This window comes from Gavia stellata, chromosome 8, assembly GCF_030936135.1.
Source record: "Gavia stellata isolate bGavSte3 chromosome 8, bGavSte3.hap2, whole genome shotgun sequence".
Lineage (NCBI taxonomy): Eukaryota > Metazoa > Chordata > Aves > Gaviiformes > Gaviidae > Gavia > Gavia stellata.
The window spans coordinates 14845108-14858257 of NC_082601.1; the positions used below are offsets into that span (position 1 = coordinate 14845108).

Consider the following 13150-nt stretch of genomic DNA (forward strand, 5'->3'; position numbering starts at 1 on the left):
GCTACAGTACACAAAACCTTTTGAAGACAGAATTTGTTTTGTATCCCACAGCTGAAGTGCTAAATTCTCATGGGAGCTGGGAAAGAAAGAGGGTATTGTTTGGGAATACAGGTGGGAATATTTTAAATCATTTCTGTCCCAAAGAGAAATATAACCTGGAGCCACAGCCTTGCTTTGTATTTTGACAAGGAGTACAGTGAATGTGTTTCTCAGCAAAACTGGCAGCTATTGCTTCAGACCAAGAGACCGAAATATATACAAATCTGCAAATACACCACAAATGAGATATGCAATTTCAAGCAACTGAGGAATTATTTAATTAAGCTGAATAAATGCATGGTTGAAGCAAGACTGGATTTTTGGAAACAGAGATTGCAACTTAATAGGGAGTTTGCAAAGACAAATGACTGACTGAGATACCCACTCACTATCATACAATGCACATAAACTACCTTCTCTCAGCTCCAGCACACACCGTCAGAACTGAAAAGAATTAGAATATTTTGCTAGGACTCTAAGAGAGAACAGTGATCTTTAAGAAATCTCTCAATTCATGACTTGATCAAACTTTTTTCACTTTTATTATATACTTTCACTTGTATTATGCTCCTGGGAATTCTTACGGGTTTTCTTGGGTTGTGAATATCCTGTAACAAGTGAGGCCAAGAGAATAGCTGTAATGAAGATAAAAAAAATCTAAACAACCGCAGCAACAGTCTTCTAAATGCTGAAGTTAGTGCTGCATGAAGATTAAGAAAACAGCATCTACAAAATGTATCAAATTTATTATCCTTCACAGTAATAGATTCATTTTTTTTAAAATTAATTTTAAATGTTTTTATTATTTGGAAAAAACTAATCCGTGAATACTACTTCAGCTAATTTTGAAGTAAAATCCTGAGGACAAGCAGCTAAGCCTGCTAATTGTAGGTTATAACTGCTTGTTTTATTCAAATGGCTGTTAAGAAATTTTATTTCCATGTCTTGTGCACTGTATCTATGTTCCGCTCAGTGTGCAAAGGCTAGATGATCATCACTTGTGGCAATCACCATTTTCCAACTTACAACAGAGATCACTGAAATAACATCTCAATGTAACTCTCAGTGCTATTTTCTTACAATGAAATGATTCAAAAGTTTGCTTAGACAGTATTAGCTTAAATAAGGCAGCTTCTAGTTAGACATTGATAAGAAAACAGTGTAAATCTGGATAGCGCTAAAAAAACTGAAAACACCTTTCTTTTTTTTTTTAACTGATCTTGAATAAATCTTCTGATGTGGTAATAATAAAAGCAACAGTAATTATTTAATTTTTTTGTGTGTCCACTTAATTCTCAAGGAAGACCTGACTGTAACGCTAGCTTCCTCCTGGTTTCGTAGCAAAAGGCAACCAATACCTAGCAGAACTTTCAAAAGCAACCGAAACAAGCCCACTGCTTGACAGCTTAAAAAGCTGTTCAACAACATGATGACTTTGTCTGAGAAAGACACACTGAGAAAGGGAAAAGCAGGTTCCAGGAACAAAAGCCACATCATACCTGGAAAACTTTAAAAAGCAAAATTTATCCTCAGTACGAATAAAAAAGGGCTAACATCTACTCAGTACCTCAACTTGAAATGTAAATGTTTAGAAGGGAAAGAATTAAAGATAATGTTCTTAGATTAAGTTTCTTGAACCACATGGTGCTCTAGAAATGTCTTATATTTCAAGTTTTTTCAGCCTTGAAAATACTAAAAGTCTTCAAAATTGAAAAAGCATTAATTGTACACTGTGATGGGGAGGACAGAGGAAGAAACAGATAATCTATTAAAAGCCTTTCAAAGTGTATTTTTTACAATACGCCATTAATTTCAGTTCACTGACATATGCATATATGCCTCAAACATTTATCAGTCATCAACATTACTAAACAACTCAAAGGGTGAGGATGAATGTTGTTTCCTTAATCTAAAAGCAACAGTGGAAAATAAAATTACTGAGGACAGAAGAGCCAAGTATTTTATTAACTGAAAAAAGCCAAAGGCTTGAGAATACATCAGAGCAGTTCTAGCCATGGCTTTCAATTTTATCTGGAGTATATATTACAAAATACAAGTGACCCCAGCATCACTTATTCAGTTTTGAGGCAAAGAGAAGAGTGCCATCTACTGAATAAGAGTTTCTAAAATGATAAATATACTCCCCCAAACCAAGGATCGGCTCTCCTCCACCCTACTTGTGGGGAATTGACAAGTTCAGGGTGCAACAAGAAAAATAGTTTAACTGATTTGTAACTGTCATTTAAACAAATAAAACTCAGTTGTCACAGTGTTGAGTCTGAGTACTAAAAAAGTTGCCCCAAGTAAAAATCTAGCCAGACTCCCAAAGTAAATTAAATACAGTAAAAAAAATAATTCTACAGCACATAGATTTTATAAGACCAATTCATTCTATCTGTTGAACAAACATGTCACAGCACTTCTGCTCCCAAATCCTACTATTATGGAGCTGAGTATCTACGGTGTGCCCAGCTGAAAACTCAGATTATATTATATTGCACAAAGAAGGGGGAGCAGGCAGGAAATCAAGGCAAAATTCACCAATGTTCTGAAAAACAGTGTTTGCAGGTACTTGGGAAAGGTTGCTGGGCTTGTTACTGAAAGTCTTTGAGCATAAATTTGAACTCCTGAGTTCCTTAAGGGGTAACTGTGCTAAAAGACATTCCCCATCTCAGTAAAAATATGAGCACAAAAAAAAGCATGGAGCATGCTCCCTCCTCATAAAGATTCTTTCTCTTAATGATCAGAGCAGACTGCCAAATGGATGCAGCAGCACTTTTAATTTTGAATACTGTATCATAATTTCTGAATGAAGAACTAAATCTATGTCTTGACTTGATCATGTTTTCTTGTAATCACTAAACACCTCAGGAGTCTGAAACACAATTAAGCAATAGATTCTACGATTAGCCAACTACTCTGTGACAGGATACCTTCAGAAGCAGCTCACTCACAGTCAAATTTTTTATAGTAAAATACCTCATTGGGACTATAGTGATAAAGCTGTTCTCACCAAGTACGACACTCACAGTACCTTATTCTAAAGGAAATATGTGTGTACAGTTGTAGGTTGTTATCAGGGATAAAACATACCCATTAACTCAGTATTTTAATGGAATAGTTAAAGAGACCATTCTTGGCAATAAAGACAGCACGAAGAGGGTTAGTACATGTAACAACAAACCACACAGACTGAAGGCTATTCTGAATTTTGAAAATATACAAAGGGGGAAATATCAAAGAATACCGTTATTAACTTTTCCATCATAAGATTCTCCCCCATTTCTGGCTGCCCCAAAGAGACACCCTCCCATATCAAAATTAAACTCCTTAATATGGTTAAGTCAAGCCACCAACAACAGTTGCTCTTTAATTTACATTTTTGCAAACAGAAAACAATGATCCCGTAACATCTAAAAAGATACAAACAGAAGACTTACTGGTCTTGTACAAATGTAAATTGCTTACCTTGCAAATACCCTGTCTTTGTTTGCTCTTTCTTTACCATACTGCACAGACTGGACCTCTGTTCTCCCACTGGAAAACAAAACAAAACAAAACCAAACCAAACCACTAAATGCAACAAACTTAAGAGTAACAATTTCTTGCTTAAAAATGAACCATCTCAACAAAAAAAAAACCCAACAAAACCTAAATTCTGTTTTCAGTCATGCTTAAGCAGTTGCACTAGCTTCAGAACAGTGTAACTTTAGAAAGCATTTGGTAGAAGTGTAGTTGTTCTTTCCCGTTACAGTCTAACTGTAACAAAGACCAATTAATTTTAGGCATAACAAAGCTTTCTCTTCTCTTCCTCCTTCTTCTTAACCAAAGCAATAAGAAGGTTCCGCATGGATCTTTGGATAACACTTAACAATATAATCTTTCCTGTTATAGCCACAATCAAAAGTTACACCTTCTCCTCGGTACTTCTCCTAAACTATTCCCTGAATTGCTAATAACTTAGTTGCTACTTAGTTCAACAAAATATCATGACAAAATTAGATAGGCACATGGGGATTGTATTCTTCTACGCAACTTGTCAAAACCAAGATTGGATCTTGGAACTTGCTGACTTTTCATATAAGGTCAGATGTCTTGTGTCAAATCAAAGATCCTTTATAATACTTCATAATTTCTGTTTTAGAAAAAAATACAATTTTTTTTTGAGTTTCTATCAGCAGTTAAGAATTGGTGGCAAGATACCAGCAAAACTCCCTCCTGCAGCCACTTCCCCACTTATAACTTCAGACCAAGGCACAGAATCAGAGGATGCATGTCCTAAAAGGATACTGAGACTTAAAACTCTGCTCTTTTCTGTCCCTTACAGGGACATTTACACTGTGAAATCAAAGAATAATTAGCTATTTTTACATTCATATTACAGAACTACTGGATGTGTGAAGACTGGAGAAATGGGCTGACTGAAATCTCATGAAATTCAGCGAAGGGAAATGCAAAGACCCGCACCTGGGGAGGAATAACCATGGCTGAGGTCCAACTAGCTGGAAAGCAGGTTTACTCAACACTGGTGAGACCACATCTGGAGTGCTGCGTCAAGTTCCAGGGTCCCCCAAGTCAAGCAAAGGGCCACAAAGACAATTAAGGGTCCAGAGCATTGGACTTATGATGAGAGGCTGAGAGAGCTGGGACTGTTCAGCCTCAGGAAGAGAAGGCTCAGGGGGATCAAATGAGTACATATAAATGCCTGAAGGGGGAAGTAAAAAAATACAGCCAGACTCCTCCTCCAAAGGGAGCCCAGAGACAGGACAAAAGGCAATGGGCACAAACTGAAATATAAGATATCCTACTTAAACAGAAGAAGGGGAGAAAACCAACAACAACAAAAACCCCCACAAAACAAAAAAACCTTTTTTTACGGTGAAGGTGGTCATACACTGGAAAAGGTTGCTCAGAGATGGTGTGGAATCTCCATCCCTGGAGACATTCAAAACCTGGCTGGACACAGTCCTAGGCAACCTGCTATAGTGGACCCTCTTTGAACAGGGCATTGGACTGGACAGTGTCCCGAGCTGCCCTCCAACCTCTGCCACGCTGTGATTCTACGAAATCTCTCTTTTCAAACCTGCTGCTGCTAACTTCCTGGGGTTATACATTTTTAACTTCAACAAGCTGTAAGCCATCTATATTTTCCTCTTTTCCTTTCCAATAACTCTAACATTCTATTTGCCTTTCTCTAACTGCTACTAAAAACTAAAGCTCCAAGACAGCAATAGCTTATTCATATTTGATGTTCCTCCTCTCTTCTCTCCCAGTGTAGATTATTTTGCATTTTTGGACACTGAATTTGATCCACCATTTTATTGCCTACTCACCCCTCATTGCAACATAACCACTGAAACTTTCTAGAGTCAACTTCAGCTTTTACTACAAAAAACTGTATCACTTCAGTGGTAACTGCCCTCCATTGTGAAGAAGGGACCTAATTGTTTCCCATCTGGGTAAAACAGTTGCTAATATACAATAAAACTCTTCATGTTTTGGCAGTTTAACTTCTTCAATGAGTATTTGGTGAAGAATACTACTAGAACCACTTTGAAAAGCCAAGGACAGTGTACAGAAGTCAGATTTTCTCATCAGTAGTCTTCTTGATCCCTCCTGGAAGCTGTTTTATTTTTTTTTTAAAAAAAACAACTTGCTTTAAGATGTGCTGCATTAGAATCTTTTAGTCCAACAGAAATAATGGATTATATAACACATTTAATAGTTCAACAATTTCATGTCTCCGATTTCTTTCAGAACTGGACATAATCCTACCTAGCCCTGGCAGTTTAGTATTTTATTAGTTTGTTTTAATCACAGAAATGTTGGCTAGAAGTCTCTAATCCAATTGCCTGCTAACAGTAGGTCATGTCTGGCCATGACTTTGTCTAGCCAAGTTTTGAAAGCCTCCAAAAATAGAGATACCACAACCTCTTTGGGTAACTTGTTCCAGTAATGCACTATCCTAGAAAACCCAAAAACCCAAAGCTTTTCCTCATGTCCAGCTAGAATCTTCAAGGTGAAGTTTGTGGCTGTTGCCCCTTGTTCTATCACCTGCCATTACCAGCCCAAGTTCGGCTCCATCACTTCTGACACTGCCCTTGAAGTAGCTTTAGGTTTGCTACTAAATTCCCCGTTAGATTCCTTTTCACCAGATTAAACAAGCCCAGTGCCCTTAACCTCTCGTTGTGTGCCACGTTACTATTATTATGTTGCCTCTAAACAATCTCTCAAACTACTTGCAGAAATTCTAGCCTTTTGGCTGCTTCATTAACTTTAATGACCTTCTTCACTTTTACACAGTTTCCCTTTTCATCATACATTAACATAAGTTGAATGTCATCAGAGAGCTATTCTGTAATAGTAACCACAATGATTCAAATTCAAAATCTTTACCGAAATGAAAAAGCTCCCCCAAATTCACAACAGCAACATTGAACCAAGTCTCGAACACTGCTCAGGATCACAGAATGCTGTTTCTCAAATGGGTACACTGTGAACGCTGGTCAAAAAACCAGATGGTATAAAAATTTAGCCACTGAATTACTTTCCTCTTTATACGTTTATGCAATTCACAAGTGTTACAGAAATAGTCCGTTATTGTGCTTTCTAGCTTTACACCATCTCCCTTTGTATGTCACAGACACTGTTGCCATTCTAGATGGATGATCAGTAATAGCTCCATTATTCTCTACTTCAGACACAATTTAAACCATCGGCATTCTGCATTACTTCCAGAGACAGTTAACTCTGTTACTTAACTGAGATATTTTTTTTTAATATAAAAAGCATAAAACACTAAAAACCAACAGCATTAGAATAGAAATTATACTTGGGGTTTATAGTTATTCCACAGTCATTCTTTGCACCTCCAAGCTTTTTGCCTATTATGTTAAGTTCATCCTTAAAAGTCATGGACTTAATTTCATCTTTATTTTCTAAACTTCTGGTTTTGGTGCAGAACATGTATGACTTTTGTCTTCACCTAGTTCCTATTTGTATGCATCTAGCTTAAGTGGGCTTTACTTGTACAAGCTTCATTGATTTCTGTTTGATCTTTACTTAGGTCTGGTTTGTTGCTGTTGCTGCACGCAAGATCTGACATCCATCAGTTTTCAAAAACACCAGGTCAAAGACTCTGAAGTTCTGAGACAACATTTTTAAGATAAACATAACCCAGCAGGTAAGCAGGCAAAAAAATGCAGCCTGTGAGATAATCTCAGAATACTAGCTCAATAACAACCACTAATAATACAGTAATTGTATTTTCAAGCTAGAAAATTACTGACATTTGAAACTTAGACCAACAGGGAAGGGGAACAGTTGCAGAATTCAAAAGCTACTTGAATTGTGGCACCTTTCAATATAGATTCTAAATAATTCCCTATGTTTATTGATGAGTTGCCTGTTCTCTTAGGTTCTTTCCCACATATTTCAAAGCAGCACTTACCAGTACCGGAACTTGGAACCCAAAGTGAAATAATGTGCAAAGAAGTTCTTCTGAGGGGGGAGCGGTCTGTCCAAACGGAAGAACGTGTGATGTTCAACACAAGCTTTCCACAAATTCTTACATGCTCGGTAATTCACCATATTGAACCCCAGTAACGTTTCTCTAGATTCATGCTAAAAATGAGAAAAATTTATTTCAGATAAAAATTATTCCCAGTTACTTTTGAAATTAAGATACTGTTAGTTTTGCTTTTTTTCCCAAAATTTATGCTTTTTGAAGCGATTCTCTAATTTTACATTAAGTTTATGTATTATAAACCCTTTAAAAATACCTCTAAGTTTTCCTTAAAGAAATTTTAAAGTTTATAGCCACTTTTTTTTTTTTTTAAAGGAGCCTGCTCACAGGTTAACAGTCTGTTTAGTGATACTGAAATAAGTCTAGATGGGAAGAAATGGCCCCAAAAGGTAGGACCCAAACTACATTAAAAGACTTCTGTGATTCAAGAACTCAAAGGCAACATGCCTCCCTGTTTCAAGATTACTACAGTTAAGATGAGGAATTGTCATGCACATACACCAATTAGAGACTGGGAACAGTTATTGACGGATATGCCTATTTTAAAATGATTAATTAGGTTCCTGGTAAAGGAAAGAAGCAAAATTGCAAAGCAAGCTAAGCTATTCTGCCTGTTGAGGGAGCTTGATTACAACCTTTGTAGGCCAGAAAACATCATCAGAACTCTGCTTTCTCTTCACTAAATCCTCCACAACATTTAGCACACCTTAACTGTTTTCACTTAGCATTAAACTCCTTTTCCAAGTTAAGCTTTTGCTGGCCTGCTCATCTTTAGCTCTGCTGAGATACAGGGGCACAGACCTGCAACTCTTCTCCCAGTGTTGTATCTGGGAAGTTGTCGTGACTAACGGCTAAGAACGATCCTGTATTTTCAGCCACATGATGAATTTAGAGTAAAGAATAAAATGGATTTAAAAGTAAACAGCAAATTCTGCATATTGATGAAATTCAAGAAATTAGATGCAACAAACAAAAACTTGATATTTTACTTCAATTTACAAAAATTACTTATATCTCCTTTCTTAATTTCCAAGTATTGCCAATTGTTTCCTGTATTTTCTAGACATGTTAACATAAGTACTTAAAAATTAAAACTCACAAATAAGGTAACAGAAATTAAGTCCATTGCCTATTCAGTTAAAAAAGGCTTTGTCAACAATGTAAATGTACAGTAATATAAACAAGTTGTATTACTATTCTGCAAGAAAGCAACTACGTAAAATTATGGACTGCCTCATCTGGATCCAGTAAAGGACAAACCAGCTAAGATTTTAGATTCCAACAAAAAGTTCTTATGATGTAGCAAATTTTAATACTCTGCCAGCCCTTTACACTATTGGAAAAGAAAATTTGGTAAGTTTATGAGCTGATGATCATATATTTTCATGTCACTCTTAAAGTATTATAATAATGGGTTGGGGGGAAAAAACCCATCCTGCTGTTTCCCCTAGTTTGTATTCCAGAGAACAAGCTGATCTGATTCTCATGCCATCATCTGATCACTACATCAGGCATGAAGCATGAAGGAGGAGCTGGTATCGCATGATGAGAAGGAGCTGCAGCTAGATCAGCTTAATTGTAATGCGAAACAGCACTTTCACAGGAACTTGGTGTGTTAGAGCTTTAAAGGTACTTTAACAATAGTTCTATTCATAGCTTTTAAGGCTTTCATTGCAGTGCAGAGAGAACCGATTCTTAAACCCCACCCTTCATCTCAATTACAGATAGGAATGAATCTCTAAGGTAAAGAAGAGTATAACATATTGGCTCCTAAGTGCACCCATTCTTTTCCTATCCATCCTTGCAGGTTCTGTAAAATCCAAACGCAAGTTGGGCACTTGAAATTCATCTTTGCTGATGATTGTGGGGTGCAAGCCCTGGTTCTCCTGCTGTCTGGTAGCTCAATTTAGAATAAGATTGCCCCTGTTTTCCCTGAAAATAGTAGGCTTGAACCTATGTGGGCTCAGCATAAGGCCCCAGGGCAACATTTGTTAACATCTGTGGTACTTCAGCCAAAAGCACACAGGACTGTTATACTGCAGCCTATGAGAATGTTTTTATAGCACAAGGCTCCAGGAAGATGCTGAATGCTCTATGGTATGACAATGACATACGGGTATTTCAGGGTTTTAGGTCTGTTCAAACAATGTTAGAAGACTACCTCAGGGAGCCACAGTTGGATTTTGCTATTAAATTACTATCTTACTAATTGTGTCCATAGTTCCTATTAGAGAGAGGAGAACAGTCAGCTTCCTATGGAGGGGCGGAAGAGTGAAGCAGCTGGAATGCAATACTGGTGATGAGAGGCTCAGGGGCCAAGAGTGAAACTACAGGTAAGCCAAATACCACCAAGTAAGTTAATTTAAGTCATATCCTTACAGATGTACACCACATGGCAGGCTACCTATAGAAACCAAGAAGAAACACTGGAGGAATAAGGCAAAGTAAAGTCTATGTCACATTTGTAATTCCTTTTAATAAAAGGACAAAAACAAACAAAAAAGCAGAATGGATATTGGTGACCCGCTTGCATACAACAGCTCAGTCCTTGAACTTCACCTTGGTTGGGAACATTCATTCAAACCCACCTTTGCCTGATTTGAAACAGGGACTTCAGAGCAGATCTCTCACTGCTTAGGAGAGAAAATGGGTTGAAAAACATTCTCTAGTGGGTCTCTTTCACTTTGCCTAAACAAAGAAAAAACCCAGAACAAAGCAAAAATTCCCTACCTGCACCTCAGAGAGACAAAAAGACTTGCCCTTTATAAGTGGCAGATGCTCCAGAGACTCAAAATATTCTACAAATAGTGGACAAAAGTCCTGTGGAAGCTTAAATGCAACACAGATTGTGCCAACAGTATCTGCTCTTCGCGCAAAACCTCAATGGCAGAAACTTCGATACGATTAGGCAACAATCAACTAGGCATGTAATGAATGCTAGTGTTACTTAAGATCAAGTACATACTTGGGCAGATAAGCCCATAGATTACCTTGTGATTCTAGCCCAAGTTCTTTCTAAAAGTCAGTAAGAAGAAAAAATTCAAAGCGCAAACTTCAGATACATAATCTATAATTCAAAGAAAAATAATCATTTTGGCCACACACTGAAACCAGGTCTTGGTCATGGACAAACCCGATGAAATTGTTTTGTTACAGACTCAAGTAATTTTTCACTGGACATCTGGGCTCTAAAAGGGCAAAAGAATATGCTGAACAGCTTATTTAGCTGTCAAAGAATGAAGACCGCTGAAGTATGCTGGACAGCATTAAGAGTTTGATGCTGACTATTGACATTATACCAGCCAAGTGTGCAACTAACTGAAAACAGAGAAGCTTAGGGAGACATCTAGAAAAATGAAACTACTGAATTATTCTCAAACAGCTTCAAAGCATGTAAGGGAAGCAGCGTATGGAACAGGCAGAATAAACAAAAATATGGTGAAAAAACCTGCCATTGAAGTTATGGCTCAGGGGGCTTCTAATGTCGGATGAAGAAGTCATACATGTAACATTCTTTTCCCCCCACAAAATCATAAACAATGGAAAGAAAATCTACTCCAGTGGATGCGTGCTCCAGCTATACAATTGTCAGAATACAGAACAAGCTTCCATTCAAGATTATTTTATGCCACCAGTGGAAAATGACTTTGACATTAAACTGCTTCATCTGACTTCCTTTAAGTGATTTATTTAAACACAGATATAATCTATTAAAAGCAGGCAAATAATTCTTTACTTATGTTGATGCCTCTAAGCAATGCCAAGTCAGAGAATAAATTTAATAGGTTATTAACAGATAAGGCACTTGCGCTTTTGAGGACAGTTGCAATTAAAAGCTCTCAACACTCATTAGCAGTATTTGAAAAATATCTGTTTAGGACTACTTAAAAGCATATGTAGCCCAGTTTGGGAAAAAAACCCCAACACTGGAAAATTCCTCTCCCAAGTCCATTAATTTAATATCCTATAGCATCTCAGCTTTGCATCAGAATAAATCTGGTTACTCAGCTGTACAATTTGTTATATATTTACACACAACTTTGAAACACATCATCAGCATACCATGAATGTATTTTCACTGCAACATCATAAATCAGTGCCTTTAAATATACACTCAAAGTACTAGACTAGAGATATTTTAGATACTAAATGTGCAATCACTGAGTCACTTCACCTAGTTTCTGCTGCCTAAAAAGAGCCATTTAGGCTCCCTTTATTGTTAATGGGAGTGAAAGTAGAAGTAAGCATACACCACCAGACAGCAGCTTAATCCATCCTAAAACATACCTCCAATTCATGAAAGATGTTTCAACCTTTGCATGTGCCTGGTTACTATAGAGGAAATCTAATGATTAGCTTTGGTTAGCTAATTATCATGGAACAGAAAATACGTTCTTTTAACCAAAGTGAAGCTGAATATAGGTGAGGTGAATCTTATCCAACAAGTCTACTCAGGAAAAGTAACTCTGGAAATAATAATTTTAATAGTAGGTTTGATTAAAAAAATCAGTTCAAGTATGCCTTCTTTGAAAGCCAAATTTGAGCTTTGATCTTAAGATATTCATGACTTGCAATGAATGAAAATTAAGTTCTTGTCATCAGTTTTCATCTGATACATAGAGTTTAAAGAAAAACAGTATGAGGCTTTTTAATTTGTTGGCTTGGATAAGGTGTCTCAGAAGAGAAATTACATTAGTTACATATATTGCATTCTGGTGCAACTAACAATATGTAGAGTATTAAAAAGCAACAGAAAAACAAGATGAGAAAGCTATCTTTATATTACCTTCAATTATATGCAGCATTTTTATTCTGCAGTAGATAGAGAAAACACTCAAGTACAGTACCCAATCCAATTTTATATCTAGGTATGTCAATTTTCAAGGTCCTGAACTCTGCTACTACAGCCTTTTCCTCAAGTTCTGATTTAGAAAACAACTGCAGTTCATCACTTCTGAATTCCAAATAAAAACCCAAATTTTCATCTCAGGTCTAAATACAACATTCCTGCAACTGTAATGGAAGTTACACACACTGGTATCAAGACAAAATTTGACCTCTGGGCTGTCAGAGATCAGTTTGCCTTTAAGAACTAGCCTAAAGCAGGGTATTAAGAAATACCTGTGTCACCATGATGAAATATCCCCTGCCCCCAGCTTTTTCTATCGTTACCATTTTTCAGCTCACATTGCATGATGTCTGCTCATGTTGACAGATGCTCCCCATGTAATAGCCAAAGTTCATGTCTTTCTACACATTATTACTCCAAAAATCCCCTAACTCCTGTTACCCCAATTCTGAACTGATAGCTACTTGCGCTGTTCCAAGCACACGGGTTAAAATTCTCCTGTCAAGTAATACACAACGAAGTGTCTGCACGTGGTCAGGTAGTTTCATTTGTGAAAACTGCAGACCCCTGGGTCTCCTTTTAAGGGATCTGCTTTTAAGATAAACAGTTTGACTCCTGTTTTCAGTACTAGTACTAGTCACCAGCCATTGGCCTGATCTGACATAACAAGTGTTTCCTCCTAATGTTTTTCTTGTTTAACCATATTGTCTCTACATCTGGAATAGTCCTATAGCACT

The 13150-nt window shown here is 37.0% G+C and overlaps 1 protein-coding gene across 1 annotated transcript in view; it reads right to left on the minus strand.

Annotated features, from left to right (window-relative positions):
* Nucleotides 1–13150, minus strand: part of PTPN4 (protein tyrosine phosphatase non-receptor type 4) — a 112880-nt gene that overhangs the window by 29439 nt on the left and 70291 nt on the right. Inside the window, exons 12-13 of the mRNA XM_059820076.1 lie at nucleotides 7490–7662; nucleotides 3508–3576 (exon numbers count right to left, since the gene is read on the minus strand). Coding sequence (XP_059676059.1) covers nucleotides 3508–3576; nucleotides 7490–7662 — 242 coding nt within the window. The remainder of the gene's footprint in view (nucleotides 1–3507; nucleotides 3577–7489; nucleotides 7663–13150) is intronic.